This window comes from Delphinapterus leucas, chromosome 1 (assembly GCF_059928025.1).
Source record: "Delphinapterus leucas isolate spDelLeu-1000000601 "Yukka" chromosome 1, BTC_Dleu_Yukka2, whole genome shotgun sequence".
NCBI classification, from domain to species: Eukaryota; Metazoa; Chordata; class Mammalia; order Artiodactyla; family Monodontidae; genus Delphinapterus; species Delphinapterus leucas.
This window is the reverse complement of record NC_143129.1, coordinates 178,697,864-178,725,856: the sequence shown is the minus strand read 5'-3', so window position 1 is coordinate 178,725,856 and position 27,993 is coordinate 178,697,864. Positions and strand designations below refer to the sequence as shown.

The 27,993-nt window shown below is 46.8% G+C and overlaps 2 protein-coding genes across 5 annotated transcripts in view; one reads left to right on the top strand and one right to left on the bottom strand.

Moving 5' to 3' along the window:
• Window positions 1-6,024, top strand: part of DNAJC16 (DnaJ heat shock protein family (Hsp40) member C16) — a 39,931-nt gene extending 33,907 nt beyond the window's left edge. For 3 of the 4 annotated variants that reach the window (XM_089900779.1, XM_022598432.3, XM_089900768.1), the window contains one exon: window positions 116-3,482. In XM_089900779.1, the coding sequence (XP_089756905.1) occupies window positions 116-512 (397 nt within the window). In that variant the 3' untranslated portion in view covers window positions 513-3,482. Of the gene's footprint in view, window positions 1-115; window positions 3,483-5,651 lie in introns of those variants that run through there. The other variant, XR_016388904.1, reaches the window with a different exon arrangement.
• Window positions 3,151-27,722, bottom strand: AGMAT (agmatinase (putative)). Its single transcript, XM_022598434.3, has 7 exons — window positions 12,215-27,722; window positions 11,025-11,227; window positions 8,741-8,789; window positions 7,497-7,692; window positions 6,879-7,058; window positions 5,649-5,733; window positions 3,151-4,541 (listed from the first exon to the last, which is right to left on the bottom strand). The coding sequence occupies exons 1-7, from the start codon at window positions 12,511-12,513 to the stop codon at window positions 4,468-4,470; spliced, it is 1,086 nt and encodes a 361-aa protein (XP_022454142.1). The 5' UTR covers window positions 12,514-27,722; the 3' UTR covers window positions 3,151-4,467.
• Between the last annotated feature and the right edge of the window lie 271 nt (window positions 27,723-27,993).

Below are 27,993 nucleotides of genomic sequence, written 5' to 3'. Positions count from 1 at the left end.
CCCCACCCAGCACAAAGCCTTTTCCTATTATTTAAAATCTGACTGAGGTACTTGTGTTCCCTGCGACTAAATGTGTCGGGAAATACCCTAAATCCTCCTTCTGTCCTTCCTACAGGAGCAGCTGCCTGCACTTTTCCTTCCTGAGTCTAGATAAACACAGAGAATGGCTGGAATACTTACTAGAATTTGCTCAAGATGTGGCCCCGATCCCAAACCAATACGACAAGCATTTCATGGAACGCGACTACACAGGCTACGTACTGGCTCTGAACGGCCACAAGAAATACTTCTGCCTCTTCAAGCCCCAAAAAACAGTCGAAGAGGAGGAAGCCATGGGGTCGTGCAGTGACCTTGACTCTTCCCTCCATCTGGGTGAATCTCGAGGGAAATCTTCTGGCCTTGGATCCAGGCCCATCAAAGGAAAATTGAGCAAGTTGTCCTTATGGATGGAACGGCTGCTGGAAGGCTCCTTACAGAGGTTTTATATCCCGTCATGGCCTGAACTAGACTGAGAATTTCTAAAAGAGGCTCGAACTCTTCAGACTTTTTAACAGGCCCCTGTGAACAGGTATTTTCAGGACTCAAACTATCACAATGGACAGAGTATAGATTTTAGATTATTCTTCCAGAACAGTGGCTAGAAGAATCTTTCCTTTGTCCTGTTCTAACCTAGGAGTGAAAAACACCAAACGCTGAATTCCCCACATCTGAATACTTTCCTTTGGGTCTTTTTTCCTCATTTGAATGCCACACTATTTAAAATAGACTGCTCATTCCCTCTTCCTTTGTCGCCCCGCCCCGTGCTCGCCCCCCACCTCCCCTGTCCTGTCTCTGTGCTGTGGGACAAGCACAGGGCTGGACCCTGCAGCAGAGCCTGGGGGGACCTCGCGAGCCTGGTGTGCCGGTCGGGCCATCTGTCCCCCGCCCCGCCTCGGCCGTGCTTCTGCCGCGGTGCATGCTGTAACGGTGGGACAAGCCACCGCAGCTTCTGGGCCCTGTGTCTCAAAAGAGGCCTAGTTCCAAGCGATCTTACATTAGTGTTTTTTTTGGTAGTAAATGGCTAAAAGTATATTTGGGGGGTATCCTCCTACAACAGCTTGTCAGCCACGGTTTTAAAAGGTTAGGACTGCGTGGGGGTTTCTGCACGTATGTTTGGTTTTCTTCCCGAGACAAGAGAAGGGAGGGCTGGGCAGTGCCTGAGCAATGCCTTCTCGAGCATCCCATCAGCCCCCTCCCAAACACTAAGAGTAGCCGGGGAGGGATCCGCGTGGCAAGAAGTACTGTAATGACCTTGAGCCATTTACCTGTATGTTTTCAGATGCCTTTCTGCCTCTGTCAGTTTTAGGGTGTGGATATTAGGAGCCATAACTTGTAATCTTGCTCTCTGAACGTAGAGGTAAGCTGCTATAAGCCAGTAGATGTTAAACTGACGACACGTTATTCCTGCCGTGAGTCAGGCTCAAGGAACCTCTTCCCTACAGTGATGTCTCTTTAGTAAACTATCAGACATATCTTTGTATCAAGGAACTTAAAATTTCTCAGCAATTGTATTTTGAATACTGTTACCCCAAAAGTGCTGTATCTTCAAGTCCTCTTTGGTGACAAGTGAGCCAAGACACGTCCTAGGCTTCCGTTTTGCTCACTTTGAGCTTCTGGCCTACATTTTGATGTCTCATCTTAATTGTTTTCACTCTTAAGTTACAACTGCTTCACCAGTAACAGGGTCAGACCTGTCATCAGCACCCCAGCTCGCTGAGCTCCAGTGAACGATGGACCCCAGGCGGGGCCCTACCAGCCAGTTAAGAGAGCTTACCTTTTCTTTTTAAAGCACACCACCGGTGGAGTTTGGACAACCTCAAAGTGTTCAAATGTCAAAACAAGTTGCCTTTTTGTAAAGTGAAGGGTCAAAATCAGTGATGGGACAAAATAGGTCAATATTTTCTTTAATCGTAATTGCTTTAAACTAAGCCATTTGGATTGAGCTCCAGTGGCAAGGAACAAATTGTTTGAGCCCAGAAATCCCTAGTTTTCATGGAATCTGTAGCTTTATTTAAAAAAATAAATCACTGCCAGGCTTATTTTTCCACATGAACTTCTAAAAGTGGGTGTTTATTCTTATTGCCGTATCTCATGGCATCTGGCCTAGGTAGAACTGATCAAGGAATTCATTTTTGGCTCTGTGATGCACCAAGTCCTCAAAATTATTTTCTGCATCTCTTATGGCCAAGTTGCTTATACGAGTAGTGTTTTGGTTCAGTGGTAGGTTTTTATTTTTTTAATTTCTGGCACTAATGGGATTCCTGACCTTAATTTCTGAAAACCAAAAACACCCCAGATTCGTTCACTTTAAAAAATTGTATCGTTAAAATAAAAAGCACCTTCAGACAGCCGCACCTGTCATTTGTATAAAGAAAGGAAAGTGATAATAGTGAAAACGTTCCTAGGAAATATTTCAATCGAAAAAAAATCATCTACAGATCCGTTTGGGGGCTGGTAGCTATCTATGTCCCCCAAGAGGAAACTGGGAAGCTTTTAAACTGACCTTTACCCTTGACCACCTAAGCCTTTCCTCCTGAATGTCATTTCCATGAATTTGTTTACTTTTGTGTCAAATGTATGAGCCACTGCCCTGGTCAGCCAATGCTACCATTTATCTTACATATGTAATCACACAGACCCAATTTTGGCTCTAAGTTAACTTCCTAGTCTTCGAGTGTCTTGAAACTGACAACGTTGATGTTTTCAGAGGTAGGTTTTTCTGATTGATACAGACTCTGCAACATGTTTAGCAGATGAGGACAACAACTGGCCTGAAACAAACCTTTGTAGATATACGCACCCATTTTTTTAAAAATTGTTTTATCAGCCCAGGTGTCGGTGGCACAATCTAACACCGAGTTCATCACCTCCAACTAGGCAACATGTCAGCGAGCAGGCCTGCCCTAACTCCCACTGGGCACCACAGGCTTGCTGCCTTCGCTTATTGACCGTGAAAACTTGGTTGTGGTTTCAAATAATAGGTTGATTCCCTCCTTATTCAGTACGTAAATGTTTTCCTGCTATAAAAAGAAGTGGGATCTGAATGTGTTTTAAGTGATTTGCATTGTTTGGGGAAAGGGATTAGGAGCAAACACTCACACATTTTTTTCCAAGTAAAATTCTTGAAAAGCTGATGCAAAATATTCTTTAGAGCTGAAACGTTGGTCTTGTCCAAATACCTGACATTGTCCCTTGAAACAAACGCAGCGTGTCTGCTGCCCAGTCTGTTCCGTTTGTCAGGGAGGATGATGGTGCTTTCGAGACAGACCTGAAAAGAAGGTGAATATTTTGCACTTTTGATACTCTTCGGAACAAATAACTTATTTGGCAGATGGTGTCTTTTTTATGTTGTTTTTGTTTTGTATTGTGAACAGGCGCTGAAGCTGTTATTTTGTTTTAAGAATATTTACAGACTGGAAACAGAAATAAACTATTTTAATGTGTGATGGTTATGGGTAGCTCTTACGTCACGAGATGATGATTTGACCGTGGACACGTTATCACCAAAACTGAATTCGCGTGTAACTCAACACGTGCTTAAAGTCATCACGCTTCCACTGCAGATTTGGGGAATTGCTGTCATAGAGGGTGGGTCAGCTTGAAGAGAAGATAACGCAAAACAGGCTCAGAGGGAGCAGGTTAAGGAAAGGCCACTAAGAGCCAGCTGATGTCACCTGGTTTTGAAGACATTCTTGCATCTTCCTGGGCTTTTTTTTTTTTTTTTTTTTTGCGGTACGCGGGCCTCTCACTGTTGTGGCCTCTCCCGTTGCGGAGCACAGGCTCCGGACGCGCAGCCTCAGCGGCCATGGCTCACGGGCCCAGCCGCTCCGCGGCATGTGGGATCTTCCCGGACCAGGCCACGAACCCGTGTCCCCTGCATCGGCAGGCAGACTCTCAACCACTGTGCCACCAGGGAAGCCCTTCCTGGGCTTTTGAGTGGGAAGTTTCTTTATCAGGATCTGCCTGTTCTTTTTTCTTTCAAACTTTTTCTATGTTCACGATGGTCCTAAAACCAAGATGCTCCTCAGCGTAGGGGCTGTATTTTAAAGGAAGATACTATAGAAATATGGAATGTTTTTCTACAGTATTATTTCATAGGGTTTTTTCATTTCATTCCTCCAGATTTTAGATAATCTTAAACTAAATTCTCCATCCCTTTCCCCTTTATCCTCCATCACCATTCATCAAAGGAAAAAAAAAAAGCACAAATGCATTCTTTTTAAGTTAATTCAAACACCTTAGGAATATTAGCTGTTTGGATTAGAGTTCTACTGTAAACCCCTATTGTAGAGCCACCAGTGACACTTTTAGCAGAACGTTTTATTGGCATAAACTCTTTAGTACTCAGATTGCTTGCACATAAGTTCTTCTGGAGAATTTGTCATCCGGGCAAGCTCTTGTTTTATCTTGAACATCGTAGCACAACATTCAGGCGACTGTCACTTTGGGGAGAACACACAGCATCTCAAAGAGCAAGTTAGCCGCCACGAGGGCTGTGTTTCCTACAAAGCAGTGAAAAACCCAAACGTGAACACCACACAGACCGCCTCCTGAGGCCGAGCCCCTCGGGCTCCTCAGCCTTTGTCCCTTTGTGCTTCCTTTCCCAGAGTCCTGCCTTGCGTGCTTCTCTGCGGTTCCCCACCGCCCCGTGGACATGCTTTCCCCGGCGTTCTCTCCATCAAGCATCATTCAGAAAAGGTATTTTAAAATTCAGAAGGCTCTCTGTTTACTCTGAGAACAGATTTCCCCCAAAGGAAAACCTATCATATTGGTGTGTATCGTATTTACTATCTATCCTCTAAGGCTAACGGGCCTAACCCTGTAAGTTTTTCTAGATTAAAATTATTGGGATGGCATTGGCTTTGAATCTCTCTCCTAAACCAGCTAACTCCCCCACTTTATCAATATTAATAAATACCATTTATGCCTTGAGAATTCACTTTTCAATGAAATATCCAAGGCAGATGGCACTGGGCAGCCCTATCGCTGAACTGCACGCTGGTTTCTCTCTCTTCTGCTGACGGGTGGGCCAGCTAACACTCCTTAGCCGCCTCCCAGGGGTTTTGTTAGGGTTCATTAGCTCACATCTGTACGGTGTACAGTAATAGGTTTATTTTCTTCACTGTAGGACATACTCAGCCGGTTCCCGAGTTATATAAAGGGACCCATCCATCTACTTATTAACTAGATTAATACAATTTAAACTAGCCGCTGGGACTTCCCTGGTGGCGCAGTGGTTAAGAATCCACCTGCCAAGGCAGGAGACACAGGTTCAAGCCCTGGTCCGGGAAGATCCCACATGCCGCAGAGCAACTAAGCCCGTGCGCCACAACTACTGAGCCTGCGCTCTAGAGCCCGTGAGCCACAACTACTGAGCCCATGTGCTGCAACTACTGAAGCCCACGCGCCTAGAGCCAGTGCTCCGCAACAAGAGAAGCCACTGCAATGAGAAGCCCGCACACCGCAATTAAGAGTAGCCCCCACTCGACACAACTAGAGAAAGCCCGCATGCAACGAAGACCCAACGCAGCCAAAAATAAAAAATATAATAAAAAAATAAAAAATAAATTAGCCGCTGCCTACGAATCACATTTGTCTCCCTTACTCACCAGAAGGATCGTACGGCGGTGAAACCTCCACAAGATCACAACCCACCACGTTCAGGCCTTGACAACCCCGGATGATCTCCAGAGCCTGTCCAAGATGAAGCTTGAGTTGTCCAGAGAAGTAATCATTGACAACAGAAAGCAACCAGTAGAGGCCTCCATGGATTTCTCCCAACACGGGCCTGCCCTTCGACTTGGAACTGTCGCTTTCCCTCAATAAACATTCATTGACCACCAGGCACCCTGGTGGGATCACAGAGACAAACCGATCGCTTCAATGCCAGCATGAAGGGCTTCAGGAATAGTCTGAGCACGTGTCGCAGCCTGAAGAGGCTGGGGAAGGCTCCCCCAAGGTGGAAACACTTAGTTCAAGGAACTGACCAAGCAGAGGAGTAGGGAGAGGGCAGCCCAGGGAGAGGGAAAGACACATGCCAAGGCGCCAAGACGGAAGAAGTACTAGTAGTCAGACGTGGCCGGAGATAGGATGAGTGAGGGGGGTGGCAGGAAGAGCGTCACTTTGCTTCCGTTCTGCAGGTGAAAAGCAGGAAGGATGCGAAGCCAAGGAATGAGGAGTGTGTTCTAGAAAACTGACGGGAACTGGGAAAGGCTTTAGAGAGGCTGTTGTGACCATCCTCCTTTCTGAGAGGATAGAAGACAGTTGATTAGTTCAAGCAGTCTTCACTCATTTACTCCAGTATCTGTGAGTACCTCCTACTTATGTCAGACACTCTCCTCGGCTCAGAGAGTAGTGAACAGAACAAAGGTCCGCCCCTGCAGCTTTCCTTCTAGGTAGAGCCACCCTCCAGCTCTGCCTCCCTGTGCTATGCTCTGCATACCATGGGAGCTTTCTTTGGGGGTTTCTAAAACTCTTGAACTACCCTGGGAGGTGTTAATCCCACTGTGCATACCTTTAAAATTTAACCCCAAAAAGGTAAGTTTGGTGTCTGAACAGGGGGCACTACAGTATTGTCCCCATGAACAGGTGGACCAGAGGCAGAAAGACCAAATAACGGACTATTATATCCCAGATAAGAAATGAGGGCCCTTGCCAAAATCAGTCACTCATCAATAAGGGAGAATCCCAACCTGTGATCAGCCCTGAGCACAATAAAGGCCCAGGTGCTCTGATTTTAAAAGCCCATCCTGATTTCTAAAGACTCAGTTCAGGTCCCAGGAAAGTGGGGAGCTAAGTATCCTCACCCACAGGAAGTGTCACTGGTGGAGCCTCCTTACCTGACTAGGGGTGAGACCAGCAATTTCGGGTGTCCCTGTCCCTGGGGCATAGGCAGGGTCCAAGCCGTCGATATCAAAGCTGATATAAATGGGTCTGACTCCCATCTGCTGCCTCACTTTTCCCATCAGAGGAACCAGCGACTTCATCCAGCAGTCTTCAGCCAGGACCACCCGGAAGCCCTGAGAAAGAATTGAAGAGCAGAAAGGTGACACTTGGGCCTGGCAGCATTTACTGGGCATTTCCTATAGGCCTACCCCATGCTCGGCTTATGTGCACCTCAAAGTTGACCCCCGATACCCATGAGGAGGGAACTATCGTCCCCATATCAGACCCATCGCCTTGGGTCTGGACCTCCTCCACTCTTTTCCAAGCCAGCAGCATCCAAGGGCCTGGTTTGTTTCTGCTTGTCTCCCCTCCCCAGCCATGAGAGGCCTCCTCTGCCTCGTGAACTATCATCCCCGCTCCTATCTGCTCCAGATGACGCAAACTCACCCTTCTGTCCCCACTTTGAGCTTGATTAGCAAAGTCCCTTTGAATCCATAGCCTCCACTGAGTGGGCAATGGAGAGAAAGGCACTTTGGGGCCGGGGACAGAGGGAAGGGCCTTCGGCCTGTCACCTGGCTCCGGCTGTATCTGTAGGTATCCAAGGTCATGGAAGAGCCCCGGATGCCGATCTGTACCACGCGCTTACAGTCCAGGAGTCCCTCGTCCACGCAACGGCGGAAGGGCGTCCCGTGATAGAGCTTCTCACCCAGGGCCTTGTCCGCCACGTCCATGTGTGCATCCACGTGCACCAGCCCCATAGGCCCATGCCTGATGACAACAGGGCGGCTCAGAAGCCAGGCCTCCCAGTGGGGCCTGAACACCACCACCCTCCAGGCCGCCAAAACTTGATGACAATTCATAGCCGTGGAGGGGGGACCTGGCATCAGTTACCAGCCTTGCAACTGGTTTCTGTCTTCAAACCACTTAGCTTCTCAGAAGGACAATAAGCTCAGAGAAGTCAAGCAGAAGGTAGTCACGTGCTTTAGCTGACACTCCCTACCTATCGCCCAGAATTTTCTTCACTTACAGATGGAGAGGGCTGGGAGGATGAAAGTAAAGGGTGGCGGCTCAGGTGAGCTCGTCTGAAGGCTCTAATCAGCACCACCCTTTCTCCAACTGCGGTAACCAAGAAGCAGCTTCTACTCCGCTCTCCCTCTCTAATCCCCATCAACCCTGCCAGCCGCCCCAAAGAAACAGACAATCCAAATCAGTGCCAGGCAAACACAGCTTCCAGAAAAGCCTTGTACCCACCCACCCACCCCCAACCAGAATGCCACCCACATAGCTTTCCTCTATATGAATTCTGGAGCTCACCACCTTGGCCCATCTGTCTATTTCTCAAACTAACTAACCCAAATTAGTCAATCCCTGCTAGATTTTCACTACTGGAAAAATCCATCTTCTCATCCTCTGGGAAAGGGGCCCTTTCAGGAAAAAACAGGGCTTCTCCTCAGCAAGCAATACCATTGTGCCTGTCAGTATTTGTATTTGGCCTCTGAAGCAAAACAGAAACTGAAGTTAACTGGGGTTGTGTATTTCACTAGGGGCTCATCTTCCAAAAACAGAGGCAAATGCTGAGCGGGCATACCAGGGCAGATCTAGGGCAAGGGCGGGTGGCCAGGGTGTTAATAATAAATTGTCTTGGCTCCCATCTGGTGACTGACAGACACACCTGGAGCTTGACCTTAATTTTGATCCATAGAAGCAACTCAGTGGGGAATTTCCTATCATCTCCAACAACCTGAGGCAGCAGAGGTCACCTGACGCCATCTAGCAGAAAACAACTCATTCCCCAGCTCCGGCCTTTGGGACTTACTTTTCTGCCATCGCTTGCAATATAGGATAGGTGATTGTGTGATCTCCACCTTCAAGGAGACAAAAAAAGAAAACATCTGGAACGTGGATAAGATTCGAGGACCACGTATCACCTAGAACGATCTTTAATCTGCCCAATTCTGCCACCCTTTCGATTAGACTGGAAGAACTATAACCCCAGCTAAAATATGATCTTGTTCAGTGGTGGAGAAATGGCCACTAAATGTTTGACATTACATTGTCATTTAAAAGAGGAAATTAAATTAAGGCTTATAGGGAAAATGCTCGGACCAGCTCTGTCCAGTTGCACTTCCTGCAGTGACACGCATGTTCTGTATCTGCACTGGCCAACATGGTGGTCACTAGCCATTGGCTATTGAAATGTGGCTCACGCAACTGAAGAATTGCATTTTTTATTTTATTTAATTGTAATTCATTTAAATAGCCACATGTGGCTAGGGGCTACCATAATGGACAGCACAGGCCTAGAAAAGTATTACCATTGATAATTATTAATAACAACAACAGCTATATTTATGGAAGCTTAAAACATGCCAGTCACAAAGTTGGGCACTTTATATGCACTTTTGTTATATGCCCCTGACACAATATAAGAAGGTAGGTGGTGGTATTTTTATTCCCATATTACAGATAAGGAAATGAAGCATCAAGAGCTAGTGAGAGGTGGAGCTGAGATTTCAAACCACGTCAGCCAGAAACCCCACTCCTTACCACTATGCTCTGCAGGCTGGGCCCTCTCATTTGGCAAAAATAAATTTGGATATTTAGAAAAAGGTACTATTTTGACTATTGGTGAACAGGAAGAGAAAGAACTGCTACAGTGAGAGTGGGGCAGGGTGGGGGAGGGTAAGAGGAAAGCTGCTCTATAGATTGACATAGACCCTGACGAGAGGAAAAGACCCCCTTGCAGTTCTCTCAAATAAAGTCATTGAAACAACGTCCTTGAATACTTAAGAAGTCACAACTAAGCCCCTGCTGGCAGCCTCCTCGGGCCTGGCATCAAGGGCTGGGACAAGGTGAGGTGGATAGAGGCAGTTGCCAGATGCAAAATTGAAGGGACACCAAAAAAAAAACAAAAAAAACTCAGTAATTGGGGAATTCCCTGGCGGTCCAGCGATTAGGACTCTGCACTTACACTGCAGGGGACCTGGGCCCCATCCCTGGCCAGGGGACGAATGAAGATCCTGCAAGCTGTGTGGCCAAAAAAGAAAAAAAACTAAGTAATCAAGATAAATATTATTTTAATGTAATATTTTAAAAAATCAAAATCAATGCAAAAAAAAAGGATCCATGATAGGAACTTCCCTGGTGGTGCAGTGGTTAAGAATCCGCCTGCCAATGCAGGGTATACAGGTTCGAGCCCTGGTCTGGGAAGATCCCACATGCCGCACAGCAACTAGGCCCGAGAGCCACAACTACTGAAGCCCGTGTGCCTCAGAGCCCGCATGCTGCAACTACTGAGCCCGTGTGCCTAGAGCCCGTGCTCCACAACAAGAGAAGCCACCGCAAGGAGAAGCCCATGCTACTTTATTTTATTTATTTATTTTTCTTTTTTATAAATTTATTTTATTTTACTTTTGGCTGCGTTGGGTAGTCCCAGGGAACTGCGCCACCAGGGAAGTCCCTTTTTTTTATTTTTATTTTTGGCTGCGTTGGGTCTTCATTGCTATGCACGGGCTTTCTCTAGCTGCCGTGAGCGGGGGCTACTCTTCCTTGCGGCGCGCAGGCTTCTCACTGCAGTGGCCTCTCTTGTTGCAGAGCATGGGCTCTAGGTACGCGGGCTCAGTAGTTGTGGCACATGGGCTTAGTTGCTCCGCAGCATGTGGGATCTTCCCGGACCAGGGCTCGAATCCACGTCCCCTGCATTGGCAGGCGGATTCTTAACCACTGCGCTACCAGGGAAGTCCCCCATGATAAACTCTAAATAAAGAGAGGATCAGCAACTGTGCTGTTCTGAGCCATACTGGAACCTGAGGCAAAAAGGGAAATCAGTAATATGTATTGCTGACTTTTTGGCACCCCTTAAACTTTGCACCAAGGTGAGTGCCTCACTTGCTTCACCCTGGTCCATCCCTGTCAGTCACATTAGTCCAAAAATGTAAATATCCTCTCCCCAGGGGTTAAAATAAATGAACTAAAAATGTTCCCTTTCCTACTGTCTCCATATTGCCAGTGGCTCCCCCTGGAGAAGTAACCGTACTCCAGCTCATGATAAATAGACCCTGAGCTCAGAGAACTACCCTCTCCCTTGCAGATGCCATTACCCAAGGTCAGAGGAATACAGCCAGCTGCTACAATTTTCTGATAGGCCTCTCGAATTAGGCGGCAGCTGTCCTGAAGGTTGTAAAGATTGACATTCACATCGCCTAGGTCTGCAACCATGAGGGACTGGAAGGGGAGGGCTCCTGTGCTAGGGTTGGCTGTCCGAAGCAGCACTGATTCTTCGCGGATCCGTCGGGGTCCAAATCTGGAGGAGAAAGAATCAGCCTGTGAGTCATCCCTAAAGGTTTAGAGGCTCTGCCTAGGCCAGGGCTTCCCAGGCTCTGTGCTGGGGCTGGCTGAATCTTTGCTGCAGGGGGTAGGGGTCATCCTATACATTGCAGGATGTTTAGCAGCAACGCTGGTCTTTACCCACTAGATGCCAGTAGCAGCCCTTCCCCCACGTTGTGATAACCAAAAATGCCTCCAGACTCTGCCAAATGTCCCCTGGGGGGAAAATGTCACACACACGTTGAGGACCACTGATCTAGCCTATATAGTGAAGAGATTAAAGGTACAGACTTAGAAGCCCACCAATCACCAATTTACTAAATGGCATTAGATTATTTCTTAATCTCCCTGAGCCTCAGTTTCCTAAACTGTTGCTGCGGAATCGTAAATAGCTGATGTTCAATAATTAGAAAGATCGATTTTACTTCCTCTAACTTGATCTTAGGAAAACTGCCTTATTCTGGGGACTTCCCTGGCGGTTTAGTTGTTAAGACTCCGCATCTCCACTGCAGGGGGCATGCGGTGATCCCTGGCGGGGGGAACTAAGATCCCGCAGGCTGCGCGACCAAAAAAAGAAGAAAAAATTGCCTTATTTGGAGCAAATTCTTGAGTCACGTGACATCTAGAGGTTTGGGGAAGGGCAACCAGCTTCTGTTCTCAAACTTAATGTCCCCTGCTTCTGTAAACCGGGGTACCCACAGCCACCATCCAGCTAGGCCAGGGAACGGGGCAGGGAGAAGGCTCAGTCCTTAAACCCCCTTTCTTTACCAATGGATGACACGGCTGAGCCCTCAGGGTTGCTTGAGGGAAACCAGCTGTCTCTCAAAGGATTGGGGGCACTTTGGAGCCAGGCACTGGCTTCCAACTCAACCCTGGGTGAGGGAAAGCGCCTCTCCATGAGTTTTGTGTGCGCAGTGGCCGCCAGGCTGTCCCAACACGTGTCCCCGAGTCCTTCGGGGCTTACCTCGCCCCGGGCCGGTTGGAGGTCCCAATGTCCAGCGGCACCCCGATGAAGGCGGCATCCAGCCCCTCGGGGGAGGCCTGCACGGGCAGCCGCATCATGGAGCAGATGCCCACCGACCGGGCCACGAACTCGGAGCTGGGAGGTTGGTTCCGGGGGGCGTCGGAGGCCTGGCGGCTCTGGCTGCTGCCGGGATCGCAGAGCCCAGCCGCAGGACGCACGCGACCCCCGAGAACCAGCCCCAGCGCCCCCCCGCCGCCCCCCGGGCCCCGGGCGCAGCCGGACGCCAGCAGCCGCAGCATCCCGCCCGCCCCGCTAGTCCCCGCTGGTCCCCGCAGCGGCCGGGGCGAGTGTGCCAGCGCCCGAGACGCCCCGGGCTCAAAGGGCAGGGGCGCCTGGAGATCACGGGCGGGGGAGGGGCCCAGGGATCGGGCGGCTCTCTCCCTGCACACCTTCCTGGACTTCGGCCTCTAGTTCCTGTCATAACTAGAGCCAGGCCCGGGACTCCCTACCGACGTCCACCGCACTGGCCCAGGTCGGTCCCTCCGCACCGAAATCAGGCCCTTGGCAGCTTCTTCTCCCAGAGTAACACCTAATGCAACTTCCCTGGCAGTCCAGTGGTTAAGACTTTAGGATTCCACTGCAGGGGACACGTGTTCGATCCATGGTTGGGGAACTAAGATCCCACAAAAACCTGAAAGATTTGAAGAGGAAAGACCTTTCTCTAAGCGAGAGAAATTGGAGCATTTTTTAAAAAATAATGTACCAAGAAATATCTGGGTGGGAGTCTCAGGAAGCAGAGTCTTTCTAAATTAACCTTTTTAAAACAGGACTTAGAAGCGAGCCCACATGTGCAGTCCTCTTTATCCCTAAGGTGGGGGGGGGGGGGAAGAAGTGATCTGTAATGCAGTTATGGGAGCCATTTTGTGGTATTATATATTTTTTAATCTCTAGAACTTGAGATTGAATGGGAAAGGCCCGAGTTTGCATTAAATTTGTCCCTTTATATAAAATCACACATTAACTCACACCACCCTGCTGGGTGAGGCAAAGTCTCCTAAAGATCAATAACAGGTATTCAGTGTGGCCATAGGCTGCCGAGCAGGTCCCTGCCATTTTCTGGAGCAAATGCAAGAATCTCTTGGTTATTCCCTTAACACCTTTTTAGTTTTTAGTTAATTTTTATTGGAGTCTAGTTAATGTACAACGTTGTGTTAGTTTCAGGTGTACAGCAAAGTGAATCAGTTATACATATACATAGATCCACTCTTTTTTATCTTCTTTTCCCATATAGATCATTACAGACGAGTGGGTAGAGTTTTCTGTGTTATACAGTAGGTCCTTACTAGTTTAACACCGTTATGCCTAGATTCTACCACTATCTCTTTCATATGGTTTGTCCTGAATGTATCATTTTCTTACTGTCTTTTTTTTCTTTCATTCTTCTCACAAGTATCTGCGTGCCTATTATGTGCCAGGCACTATGTGACAGCAACTCCAACCTTCCTCTTCATCATGAGCTACTGCCGAACACGCCCTTCCTTTCAATTTTCCGCAGGTGGCTTCTTTGACCAGGTGTGCCCCTGCTCTCCGATGGCTCCTTCTCTGATGGCAGTCTCTGCCAATATCAAGGTAACCATTTTCACCTAGAGGCAGATAACTCACAATCCATATCCCAGCCCTGGGCTCCAGTCACCCATTTGCTAACTCCCTACCTGGATGTTTTTTTTGTTTTTTTGTTTTTGCGGTAGCAGGCCTCTCACCGCCGCGGCCCCTCCCGTTGCGGAGCACAGGCTCTGGACGCGCAGGCCCAGCGGCCATGGCCCACGGGCCCAGCCACTCCGAGGCATGTGGGATCTTCCCGGACCGGGGCACGAACCCGTGTCCCCTGCGTCGGCAGGCGGACTCGCAACCACTGCGCCACCAGGGAAGCCCTACCTGGATGTTTTGACAACACCTCAGGTGGGCTACAAGTTCAGCCAGCAACTTCCCACGTCCCTCTCTTTGATCCTGCCCCTCTCCCCCACCATCCTTTGGTAAGTCGTGATGGTTTCCCATGTGAAAGCTCTCCACGGCTACTCTGGTTCAAGCCTTCCCACTCTAGCTTTCCAATTGGTCTCACCACAGCTAGTATCACATAGACTTTCCTGCCAGATAAAGCTTCCTGAAGCCAATCCACTTTCTAATCGTATTTCCAGTTAGGCATCTTCACGCCCTTATCTCTCCAGCCATTGTTCACCTTACACAGCCCCACTTTCTTGCCTCCTTTCCTTTGCTGGAATGCTCTCTCCCTAGGTCCCATCTCCACATACCCAATGTTCAGCTGAAACCCGTGCTTACACGACTCTCTCCGTAACTCTCATAAAACCTTAACACTTTTCTACCTGGGATAAATTGGGATCTGGAATCAGAAACAACTTAAATCTTGGGACTTCCCTGGTGGGCCAGTGGGTAAGACTCCACGCTCCCAGTGCAGGAGGCCCGGGCTCGTTCCCTGGTCGGGGAGATAGATCCCACATGCATGACGCAACTAAGAAGTCTGCATGCTGCAGCAAAGATCCCGTGTGTGGCAACTAAGACGCGGAGCAGCCAAAATAAATAAATAATAATTTTTTTTTTTTTAAAGAAACAACTTAAATCTTTGGTCCACTATCAGTGAATCTCAATCATTGTTGGCAGAATTTCCAAATATTTTATATTATTTACCAGTTAAGGGATTCCCTGGTGGTCCAGTGGTTAGGACTCCGAGCTTCCACTACAGGGGGCATGGGTTCAATCCCTGGTCGGGGAACTGAGATCCCGCATCCCGTGCAACGCCAGCCAAAACAAAACAAAACAAGACAAAAACAAACAAAGAAACACCTATATAATTTACCAGTTAAAATTTCCCTAGGGGGGGTTTCTCTGGTGGCGCAAGTGGTTGAGAATCTGCCTGCCAATGCAGGGGACACGGGTTCGTGCCCTGGTCCAGGAGGATCCCACATGCCACGGAGCAGCTGGGCCCGTGAGCCATGGCCGCTGAGCCTGCGCGTCTGGAGCCTGTGCTCCGCAAAGGGAGAGGCCACAGCAGCGAGAGGCCTGCGTACCGCAAAAAAAATAAAAAAATTCCCCTAGGGAGTTCCCTGGTGGCTTAGTAGTCAGGGAACTGAGATCCTGTAAGCTGCGTGGCACAGCCCAAAAAAAAAAAAAACAGCTTACCCAAAAACTTTCAAGTAAATCTGTCACTCCAGTAACTCATCATTTAACCTAGCCCACCAATGTGTACATCCTTAAGGCACCCCAGTCAGGGAAGGGTGGACCTAACGTGTCAATCTGAGCAACTCACCCTTTTGAACCTATTTCCTACTCTGTAAAATGGGATGATAATCTTTACTGGTGGTTCTTATGAGGGTTAAATGAGGTCCACTGTGAAAGCACTGTAAACCATCCATTGATAAATAATAGGTAGTGTTATCATTGCATGTTTTATTTCCTCTACTGCAGAGTTTCCTCACCATGGCCATAGTACGCTGGTATATTGCAACTGGGTTACATGTTGGATACAACATAAAGATCCCATGGCCCTTGGGGCTGCCAGCTAGACCAAACACCTCTGGGTGCATACAGCCCATGGGGAGCTCCTGCAGATATGATCCAAGCAGAGCAGAGTCTGTCGTCCTGCCTTTCAATCTCTACAAGTAGGCCGAAGGATCAGCAGCATTTGCTGCTTGCCATGTGTTACCGCCTGGCCATCAACTTCAGAGGCCAGCTGCAGAGTGCACTGCTGCACGTTACAGACAAGCGTCCAGGGCCCTGCTAGAGGAAGTGAGCTCCAGGGGCCAAGGGGGAGCAGCAGCAGCCCGAGATGCAGCTGGTCAGGGCTGGAGGGGCGAGGACACTGGTTGGAGGGCTCTGGCCAGAGCAGCCCCAGATGGCTGACCCAAATCTGTCTTCACATAGTATCAGATATTTCTGTCCAGTTTTGGCTGGTGTCCAAGCTAACTTCAGGGTGACTGCTTTAACAATGCTTATGGGCAGGGTGACATTAAAAATATTTAACATCTGAGATGGAACAGATATTGACCAATCAGAACAGATGCCAGGGCCTCTCCTGGTGGCACAGTGGTTAAGAATCTGCCCGCCAGCGCAGGGGACACAGGTTCGAGCCCTGGTCCGGGAAGATGCCACATGCCACAGAGCAACTAAGCCCGTGTGCCACAGCTGCTGAGCCTGCGCTCTAGAGCCCGCGAGCCACAACTACTGAGCCTGCATGCCACAACTACTAAAGCAAAAAAAATAAATAAATAAAATAAGCCAGCTGGCCATTAACAGTGAATACCAGGTGTTGTTGTTGTTATTTATTTATTTATGGCTGCATTGGGTCTTCGTTGCTGTGCGTGGGCTTCCTCTAGTTGTGGCGAGGGGGGGCTACTCTTCATTGTGGTGCGTGGGCTTCTCACTGCGGTGGCTTCTCTTGTTGTGGAGCACGGGCTCTAGGCGCGCGGGCTCAGTAGTTGTGGTTAGTTGCTCCGGGCTTAGCTGCTCCGCGGCATGTGGGATCTTCCCGGACCAGGGCTCGAACCCATGTCCCCTGCATCGGCAGGCGGACTCATAACCACTGCGCCAACAGGGAAGTCCCGTGTCATTATTTTTAAATGTTTGACACAAAAGAGTTTGATTGGATTCAAGATCCATTAATGTTATCACAAGAAATTTCAATTGTACAATTGTTAATGAAAGAAAATAGACATTTCTTTAATTTTTTTTTTTTTTTTTTCGGTACGCGGGCTTCTCACTGTTGTGGCCTCTCCCGTTGCGGAGCACAGGCTCCGGATGCGCAGGCCCAGCGGCCATGGTTCACAGGCTTAGCCGCTCCGCGGCATGTGGGATCCTCCCGGACCGGGGCACGAACCCGTGTCCCCTGCATCGGCAGGCGGACTCTCAACCACTGTGCCACCAGGGAAGCCCTCTTTAAATATTTTAACTTTTATGTTTTTTAATGTTAAAATTTTAAATTTGTATTATCTATTTGAGTTTCTAATTGTTCATGGCTATCAAGAACTTGAAGAGAGGGACTTCCCTGGTGGTCCAGTGGTAAAGAATCCACCTGCCAATGCAGGGAACGTGGGTTCGATCCCTGGTCAGGGAACTAAGATCCCACATGCTGCGGGGCAACTAAGCCCACGGGCCACAACTACTGAGCTCTTGCACCTCAATGAGAGAGCCCGCGTGCCACAAAACTACAGAGCCCATGTTCCCAGGAGCCCACGTGCCACAACTAGAGAGAGAAAACCTGTGCGCCACAACTAGAGAGAAGCCCAAGCACCACAACAAAGAGACCCCACGCCTCAACGAAGATCCTGAGTTCCACAACTAAGACCTGACACAGCCAAATAAATAAATAAATAAATAAAATAAAAAACAAAAACAAAAAAAAGAACTTGGAGAGATCCTTCTTGAAAAGTTCTGGTCATTATTGCATGTAACCATTTTAAGCATAACCTGATATTTAAAAGTAACATTCAAAAGAAAATTTTAAAATAAAATTAAAAAAGAGAAAAAATAGTTACATTCACAGAAGAAAGTGAAAATTTGGAAAATATTTTATTTGGAAACTTTATATAAGCTCAATATTTAACGCTGTCTCTAATACTTTCATTTTATTTTTCAAATCATAATGATACAATATGTAGAAAATGGAAATTTTTTTTTTTACCAAACCCCATATAGATGCCCCTAAATCCCTCCTCCCCCTTCTTCCCCTTTACCTCAGTGGGACATACAAATTGTGTAATTTTTTTTAATTTTTATTTTATATTGGAATATAGTTGATTAACAATGTTGTGTTAGTTTCAGGTGTACAGCAAACTGCTTCACTTATATATACATGTATCTATCCTTTTTCAAATTCTTTTCCCATTTACGTTCTTAAAATTGTGTAACTTTCTATGTGTGCCGTGACAAGGAAAAAGGTTCCGAAGCTCTGTTCTAGTAAATTTTAAGTTCCAATTATCTGCTTCTTCCTTTTGGCTGACCTCCAAGGGCAGTGCTTTGTTAAAAAAAAAACGAATATAATAAATGTTTAGTAGGTGAGTGAATGATGAACAGTTCTTGCAGCCCCTCTGTCTCTCTGTAGTTCAAAACGAGCCTTCGAAGGCAAGAGGAAGGGGAGGGAGAGCATGAATTTACTGAAGAAAAGCCCCACCCAATGAAGTTTAAAGATCACTGTTATGCAGTTTCAAAGTCAAACCAGGAGAGGGCACAGAAAACTTCTGCTTGATCATCTAACAAAGAAAGGAGAATTCAGAAAATGGACAGAGCTCTCATTCAATCGCTCAATCAGGTGACATACAGTTTAGATGGTTTAGTCAATCGGATTTCATCCTGACACCTCAACAATTTGATAATACAATAGGCTATCTTTTTTTTTTTTTTCAATAGGCTATCTTAATGTAATCTTTGCACCATTTGAGTTTTTCTTGAGGAAAAGGTTTAGATTTTTCAAAGCCCCGGCCAGTCTCCGATGCATTCCTTTTCTTTTCTTTTTTCTAATATTTATCTATTTAGGCTGCCCGGGGTCTTCATTGCGGCACGTGGGAACTTCGTTGGGGCACCCGGACTCTTAGTTGCAGCATGCAAACTCTTAGTTGCAGCATGCATGTGGGATCTAGTTCTCCGACCCGGGATGGAACCCGGGCCCCCTGCATTGGGAGCGCGGAGTCTTACCCACTGGACCACCAGGGAAGACCCAGAACATCTTCATATACGTGTTCGGAGGATAAAGATCAATGCTTGAAGTACAGATAGAGATCTCATACAAATAAAGCATGTGTGATACACTATTTCCTGTAGTATAATAAAATCAGTGGTATGATAAAGTATGTGTTCTGTTTCATGATGACTTGTTTTTACATTCCAATTTCCTTCTGAATTCAACACTTGCTATATTTTATCTCATTTGTCCTTCCAGTTATCCTATAAAATAAATATGACATATTATTTATATTTAACAAGGAAACTGAAGTGCTAAGCCAGTGATGTTACTGCATATTACAAAGCAACTTCCTCCCTAGAATCCCTAATTAGAGATTATTTTACCTGTCAAAGGTTCTGGTCAGAGTGGTTGGGAGGGAGGGAATCTCATAATTTATTGGATAGCTAAGAGGATAAAAGGATTCCTCTGCATTGACATTATTCCCATAGCTACTTTCAAACTCATTTCAGAGCTCCACTTTTGACACTCAAGATCCAGACTCCAAATATGCACTTCATTACTTAAACCTGGTTTCTGGAACAATAGCCAGCAGCTAAGTAATCTATCCTAGCTTGGAGTTCAAAAACAGAACAAGAATCATTACCAGGCTTTCTGATTTCTAATCTAACAGCCTGTCTACTGCCTTGTGGGTGGGTCAAATACACATTTTTTTTTCTTGCCTTTTACTTGATTTTCTCTCTCCTTTAATGAAAAAATACAATCTTCCTTTTAAAATCTTTATTTTTTTTCTGATTACAAAACTAATACATGTGTAGGGTACAAAGTGAAAGTCCACCATAGTCTATCCCTACCTGCTCAAGGTTACATTTCAATGCATATGAGGTTTTTGAAAATATCAAAACTGGGAGTTCCCTGGTAGTCCAGCAGTTAAGACTCTGAGCTCCCAATGCAGGGGGCGTGGGTTCCATCCTTGGTCAGGGAACTAGATCCCGCATGCCACAACTAAAGATCCCACGCGCCGCAATGAAGATCCCAAGTGCCACAACTAAGACCCGGTGCAGCCAAATAAATAAATAAACATTTTTTTAAAAGATAATATCAAAACTGGGTTTAGCCTATATAAAATGGTTGGCAACTTCCTTTTTTCACCTTAAAATGCCTTGGGAATCTTCAAGATAAGCGTTATGTTTTTTTTTAAAACTGTTTTATTTAGGTGTAACTTATATGCCACAAAAATCACCTCTTTTTAAGTGTACAATTCAATGACTTCTTCTATAAACCTGTGCAACCATTCCACCACAACTCAGTTCTAGAACACGTCCATCACCCCCAAAAACTTCCCTCATGCCTGTTGATAAACTTTTTTAAAGGGTACATTTTTGTGGATAATTACAATCATGAATAACAAGTCCCAGAAATTTCCACTTTGCCTAGCTTTCATTTGCTGCTGGCAGGCAAGAAGAAAATTGCAAAAGCCCATCAACAAATGTTGGAAGAAAACACAAGCTGATCGACAGCTGTTTGCTCAAAATAGTTTATTCATCCACTCCAGCTTTTACTGAGTGTCAGCCAAGTGCCGGGCTATTGGTTAAGTCTGTAGGAATATAAAAACGAGAATAGCTGTCTTCTCCTGGAATCAACTGGATGTGAGTTCAACAGTATGCAACCTAACTTAAGAGTTTCAATATTCAACGGGTTTGAGTGATAAAAGTGGTAAAATTGGTGTGATATTTGAACTTCCATTTCCAGAAGTCACGATAGAGAAACAGGGACCAGACTTACTGTTCCACCTACAACAACCAAAGGAGGATCAAAAAATTATGAAACAATGGTCTTTATACATTGGACATCAGACCACAAGGGACGGTAATCCTTGAGAAAGAAGCAAATGAGACAAGCCCTGGTACTGTCCAAGAACTACCTGAGTTTCCAGGCTACAGTGCAAGGATGGAAAACTGAGGCAGAGCCCAGTGGAGTCCCTGAGTCCGGCGTACAGAGCTGAGTCCAGGGAGACCAAAGCAGCTAGAGTTCATAGGACGGAGTGACAGAGATGGGGGAGCAGTTCAGAGAAAGAAAAAACCCCAGAGATTTCTTCTAGTATTCACCAAGGTACCGCTTAGCACCTGTGCACAAGAAAACTTCCCCAGGCTGGGGAAAGAACCACTTGAAAGGATTGGAGGGAAAGGTTCTTCACTCTTATACCCGGCTGGGAATAGTGCCTATTCCCACTAGCCAGATTAGAAAAAAATTCATAGTTTGGGAATTCCCCAGCAGTCCAGTGGTTAGGACTTGGCGCTTTCACTGCAGGGTCCCGGGTTCAATCCCTGGTCGGGGAGTTAAGATCCCACAAGCTGCGTGGCACGGCCAAAAGAAAAAAAGAAAAACTCATAATTTATGGAGCATTGGGAAGAGTACCCATAGAGGTCTTGCCTCAGGGGGAATAATCAGTCCTAGAGTCAGCACTGCTCTCGTCCTATCTAACAACTCTTTAAAAAAGCAAGACGCAAAAAAATCAAACTAATTCCAAAGTAACTTAACAACCCCCCAGAACAAACCTCAAGTTTTATAGGAATACAAACATATACAGCACTGGGAATTCCCTGGCAGTCCAGTGGTTAGGACTCCGAGCTCCCAATGCAGGGGGCCAGGGTTCGATCCCTGATCAGGGAACTAGATCCCTCATGCGGCAACTAGTGGATTGCAGCATGAGGGATCTAGTTAAATCCCAAATAGATAAATAAATATTTTTTTAAATTTCCAAATTTAATGAAAACCGTAGATCTAAGCAGCTCAATAAAGCACAAGAAACATTAAGAAAACCACAGCACCATGCCTGAGTCAAAGAGCCTACTTGGGACATTCAAATCTTTCATTAATGACAACATGATGATTTTCATTAATTTTTATATATATGAAGCACCATCAATTCTATAAATCATTGTGGGGACTTCCCTGGTGGCACAGTGGTTAAGAATCTGCCTGCCAATGCAGGGGACATGGGTTTGAGCCCTGGTCCAGGAAGATCCCACATGCCGCGGAGCAACTAAGCCTGCGTGCCACAACTACTGAAGCCTGTGAGCCTAGAGCCCATGCTCCGCAACGAGAAGCCACTGCAACGAGAAGCCCGCGCACCGCGACGAAGAGTAGCCCCCGCTCGCCGCAACTAGAGAAAGTCCGCACGCAGCAAGGAAGACCCAACACAGCCATAAATAAATAGATTAATTAATTAATTTTAAAGATCATTGTGCTAGGTTCCTGGATATCTAATTTTTCTTATTCCATTTAAAATTTCTTCTCTTTTAACCAGAGGATAAATTGGCTAGTCTTCACTGCTTAGTCTCTGTGTTCAGAGCTGCACATGTGTTCTAACTTGATGAAGCTTTTAAAGAAACAAAGGACTGGGAATGCGCGGTGAGTCAGTGGGATTCAACTCCGAATATGGGTCCTCCTAGTTAAATATGTCCTTCAGTGCCAGGGGAAATTTCACCTTCTCTATTTAAAAGCCTTTTTAACAACAAAAAGGCTGATAGTTTTAAGCCCTTTCTCTCAAATATTTTAAATCCTCAGAAGATCAAACTAACAAAATAACTGAAATGAGTACTGGATACAAATTCTATGTAGGCTATCTGCTGTTTGTCATTCCCATCCTATGATTTTCCCTTCATATGTACAGAAAGTTCACAGATGTTGAGAAATTGTTGTTTTGGCATAAAATCAGATACAGAAAGGAGGCGTTTGTGCCATTAACTAGGAATAGCAATTACCTAGGACGACTGCTATTCGAGCAATGCATCAGGCCAACAGCTTCTTCTGCACTTGGGAGCTTCCTGGACACACAGAAACTCTCAGGCCCTGCTCCAGACCTGAAGACTCACAATATGCATTTTAACAGGATCCGCAAGTGGTTGCTATACACATTCAACTTCGAGAAGCACTGGTGTCTGGCAAATAGTTTCTCTGATCATGTTTCCTTATGCATGAAAAAAAAAGCGAAACCTGCCCACCTTATTTCACAAGTTGATGATTAGAATGAAATAAGTGAAACCCAATCCAAGTATAAGTTAGGAACACATGAAATACCAAACTTTCTAACAAGCAGTACACACAAGTCCTAGGCACAACACAGTATTTCTGGATTAAAAATGCTGAACAGCGGGCTTCCCTAGTGGCGCAGTGGTTGAGAGTCCGCCTGCCGATGCGGGGGACACGGGTTCGTGCCTCGGTCCAGGAAGATCCCACATGCCGCAGAGCGGCTGGGCCCGTGAGCCATGGCCGCTGAGGCTGCGCGTACGGAGCCTGTGCTCCGCAACGGGAGAGGCCACAACAGTGAGAGGCCCGCGTACCGCAAAAAACAAACAAAAACAAACAAAAATGCTGAACAGCAAAAAGACTGCCAATGTTACTAGATATCCCAAAGACAAGGCTTTTTTTAAAAAATTGCTAAATATGTAAAAAACAATTTTTAAGTATTTGACTCTTTTGACTTCTGGGAGTATCTTTTTTTTTTTTTTTTAATCGAAATCTGTTATCCTTCAGTCTACAAGTACTCAAGACACAGTCGTTTCAGGAAAGCACAGCACACAGAGTTCCTATGTCTCTTTTCTGGCCAAAGCAATCAAGCCTAAGTCTTCACATAAGCCACAAGGAAGGAAACTACAGGAAGCCACGCCAGGGACTACTAACAGGCACTTGTCTCTCAGCCAGCCACTGCCTCAGTCACATCCTTGCCGGAACTAGAGTCTGAGCCGGTTCTCTAGGCTGAGGTGGCCAAGGCAGTGTGGACCGGGTCCACCCAGTGCGGCCCTGCGGCACCCCAGCCGCCGGGTTAGTCCCAGAGGAGCCGGAGCCAGCCTGATCGCGGATGCCCGGAAGCCCAGGTTCAAGCCTTGAAGGCGCAAGGGTGTGGGGGCCACCATCGGGGATCCCGCCAGAGAGAAGGCAGCAGCCGCAAAAGACCCTCCACTGGCGTATCCAAGAGCCTGGGCCGGGTCTGAAGCTTCCACCACTACCTCCCGGGATAAAGCCAAGCAGCGCAAACTAGCGGGAGCTGGGGTCACTTAGCAACCAGGAGCCCAGAGCGCGGACGCAAGGCATTGGTCACGCGCGTCAGGTGATCAGACGCCACTGCCCACTGGGAGATTACAAAGCAGGCACGTGATGCGGCTCAGGCGAGTTTCTGCATGGCTCTGGGACGGCGGGCGTGGTGATGGGGCTGGAGGGGCGTTTCTTGGGGTATCCGCCCTGGAGTCGTAAGAAGTCCTGTCTTTGGCTGGCTTGACCGAAGAGAAACGCAACCGGCAGTTGAGGCATTTCTGCGCCGGCTATAGCGAAGCGATGAAACGGTGCTGAATCGGGCTCAAGAGTCTAGTTTGGTCGTGCAGGAGCATTTCCTGAGAATAAGACTCGTCAGATGCTGAAATTTGCCTTCTGAAACAGAGACAGTTCTGACCAACCGCTTTAACACGAGCAAATGTTAGGATGCCAAGAAGTTTCGTGACAAGGGGTGAAAATTAGGGATATAAAGGATACTGAATTGGGCAGTATATTCAGCGCTGGCTAAAAGAGAGATACTGCATCTGGGGCAAGAGGAGTTTTTTTTGGGGCGGAGGCGGGTAGAGGGACTGTCTTGCTGAAGTAGTTGTTGAAAAGGTAGAACCTACATTGTGGATTTAGAGAACTAATTCAGCTTCTCGTGAGTGAGGGGGCGGAGCCTAGTTATCCACACGTCAGTTCATGAAGTCTAGGTCCCAGCGTGCAGACCAGGATGTGTGGGCACCCTGCAACAGGCCTGTGAGGGCTGGCCAAAAAGAAAAAAAAAAAAAATCTAATTTGAAAGGGATTTGAAGAGAGAACTTGGGATGGCCCAGCTCTTCTTTTTACAAACTGCCCAGGAGGTTGTTGGCAATCCTTTCATTCTAACAAATTTCCCTCTAGCAAGCAGAGGGGTTTGAAGTACTATTGGCAGGACTTCTTGGTGGTCCAATGGTTAAGACTCCGTGCTTCCACTGCAGGGTTCGATCCCTAGTCGGGGAAGTTCTGCATGACAAAAAAATAAAATAAAGTACTCCTGGCATATGCCTTGCAGCTGTCCTTGGGTCTTCTTTCACACCCCATATCCAATGCATCAACGAGTCCTATTGGCTATACCTTCAAAATGAGTTTACAATCTGACTATCTCCACTTTTCTCTACCTGCACAGCTACCACACTGGTTAGATTCCCCCATGATCTTTCACCTGAGTTATTGTAATAGCCTTCTAGCTAGTCCACTTTTGCCTTCCTCCACAAGTCAGTCAAAGTGATTTTTTTCATGTCACTTCTCTGCACAACATGCTCCAGTGGCTTCTTATTTCAGTCAGTAAAAGCCAAGGTCCTTTCAATTACTTATCACATAATCTGGTCCGATGGGCTCCTATCCACTTCTCCTCATTCATTAATCTCCAGAAGTTCTATTCTTCATGGTGTTTCTTCCACAGGGCCAGTATCCTTGCATATTTAGTTCTTTGCACTTGCTGTTACCTGTGCTGAGTATTCTCCCCAGATGTCCACATGATTCATGCCTTCACGTCATTCATTTGCTCAGGTGTCACCTTGTAATATAGGCTTTCTCTGACCACCATGGGTAAAGTAGCAACCACTGTGTGCCCTAATTCCCCACCCCTCCCGAACACTTGCTGCTGCTTGTTTGTTTTTTTTTCTATATAGCACTTATCACCACCTAACACATTTTATATGTTCTTTGTCTGCCACCCCCTCCTAGAACATAAACTCCATGGGGATAGGCACTTTGCCTTGTTTCCTGCTGTACCATTAGTATCTAGAACAATGTCTGGCATGCAGTAGGCGTTAATAATTGTTTGTTGAAGAAATAAATAAATGGTCTATGCCCCATACGGTTCTACTGCTGATTATGGTGAGTGGACCAAAGTTGCTCCATGTGGCTAAAGGACTTTGAACATATCCACAGTATTGTAATGACTCTGACATTGGCAGTGCCCACTCTCAGAATGCTTTGTATCCACTTTGCATCTTTTTTTTTTTTTCTTTTTTGCGCTACGCGGGCCTCTCACTGTTGTGGCCTCTCCCGTTGCGGAGCACAGGCTCCGGACGCGCAGCCTCAGCGGCCATGGCTCACGGGCCCACCCGCTCCGCGGCATGTGGGATCCTCCCGGACCGGGGCACGAACCCGCGTCCCCTGCGTCGGCAGGCGGACTCTCAACCACTGCGCCACCAGGGAAGCCCAGCTGATGATTTATACCCTGTTAAAATGCAAATACCCTAAGAGAGATCATATTGAGTTTCCGCTGTCACTAGTACCTTAGTGTGAATTAGTCCAAATCCTTTCTTGAGAGCAAGTTTTGAAAAGGCAAGTGAAGAAAGTAGGAGCACATGAGAAGTAAGAGGAACAGGCGGAGAGAAAGTTCAGAAGCCAAGGAAGGAGCTTGCCAAGGACAAACTTTGGCTTACTTTGTAGTTTTGCCCAGGGCTGACTCTAATAATCAAAGTATATAATGATCTCTAGCTCCAAACTTCTGAGTAGGCCATTATGGCGCTTGAAATTACAGCCATATTTACCTGAAATGTTTTGATAGCCCAATGAGTACAAGGTGCATCTGAAATGAGGAAGAGTTGACCTAGAATTTAGTGGGACTGAAATGCTATCAGATTTTAGGAAAGATAAGCAGAAAAGGAAGGAGGCATTGCATTATACATATGCACATGATCCCAGCCTAAGAAATAGGAAACCCAAAGAGTTTTTGTGTTAAGGTAAAATGAGAAAAATGGAGCATGATCTGCTATCAGTTGACATGCCAGGAAAAATGAGGAGAGACAGGCCTCTTTGAGCAACCAGGAGCTGATGAGGAAGCAAAGTTTTTAAGAGCAATATATATCAATACCTGCTTTAAAAAAAAAGAAAGGCAACCTCACCAGACACCAAATTTGTCAGCACCTTGATCTTGGACTTCCCAACCTTCAGAACTATGAGAATTAAATGGTTTACTGTTAAGTGCTGACCCCACCCCCCGCAAAAAAAAAGCAGGCACAAATATCAAACAAATACTTTCAGTATTTGGGAGATTTAATTCCTATTGTGTGGAATTTTTTGAATCAACTAGGGTAGATATCTTTACTGATTTGCTCTTTTTTTGTGTGTGGTATGTGGACCTCTCACTGTTGTGGCCTCTCCAGTTGCGGAGCACAGGCTCCGGACGCGCAGGCTCAGCGGCCATGGCTTACGGGCCCAGCCGCTCCGCAGCATGTGGGATCTTCCCGGACCGGGGCACGAACCCGTGTCCCCTGCATCGGCAGGCAGACTCCCAACCACCGCGCCACCAGGGAAGCCCTGCTCTTTTTAATACAGAAGAATTAGGCAAGAATCTCAAAGTAGACAGCAACTTTGCTGGTGGTGACCAAATGGTGAGGAAAGTCAGGGGTCTGGAGCACAGCAAGATTTCCCCACATTTAAAGTGCAGGCAGAGCATTTGTGCTCTAGTCAAATTGATGTTTTCACTCTTCAAGTTTCTTCCAGTTTGGAGAATCTGCCACTCACTAGCTGAGTGAACTTGGGTAAGTTAATTAAAATCCCCACACCTGTTTCCTTATCCATGAAATGGGAATGAATACTAATCGTTCCTATCTCTGAGGGCTTTTAGAAGGATAAAATGAGGTCTCACATTCAGCAGTGTAAAATAATGGCTAAGACTGTGGACTTGAGTTTTATTTATTTATTTATTTATTTATTGGCCATGCCCTGCCACTTGCGAGATCTTAGCTCCCCGACCAGGGGTCGAACCCGCCCCCCCCGCCCCCTGCCCCCCACCCCCCCACACACACACCCCGGCAGTAGAAGCATGGAGTCCTAACCACTGGACTGCCAGGGAAATCCCTAGACTCAAGTCAGATTGCCTGACTGGAATTCGAGCTTCCATTTGTGTGTCCTTGGGCAAGTGACTGACCCCTCTCTATGCTTCAGTTTCTTCGTCGGTAAAATGGAGATAATACCTCACAGCATTGTTGTGAGGATTAAATGACTCAACACGCAGAACATTCACGGAGGAGTGCCTGGCAAGAAGTGAGCGTTGCAAATG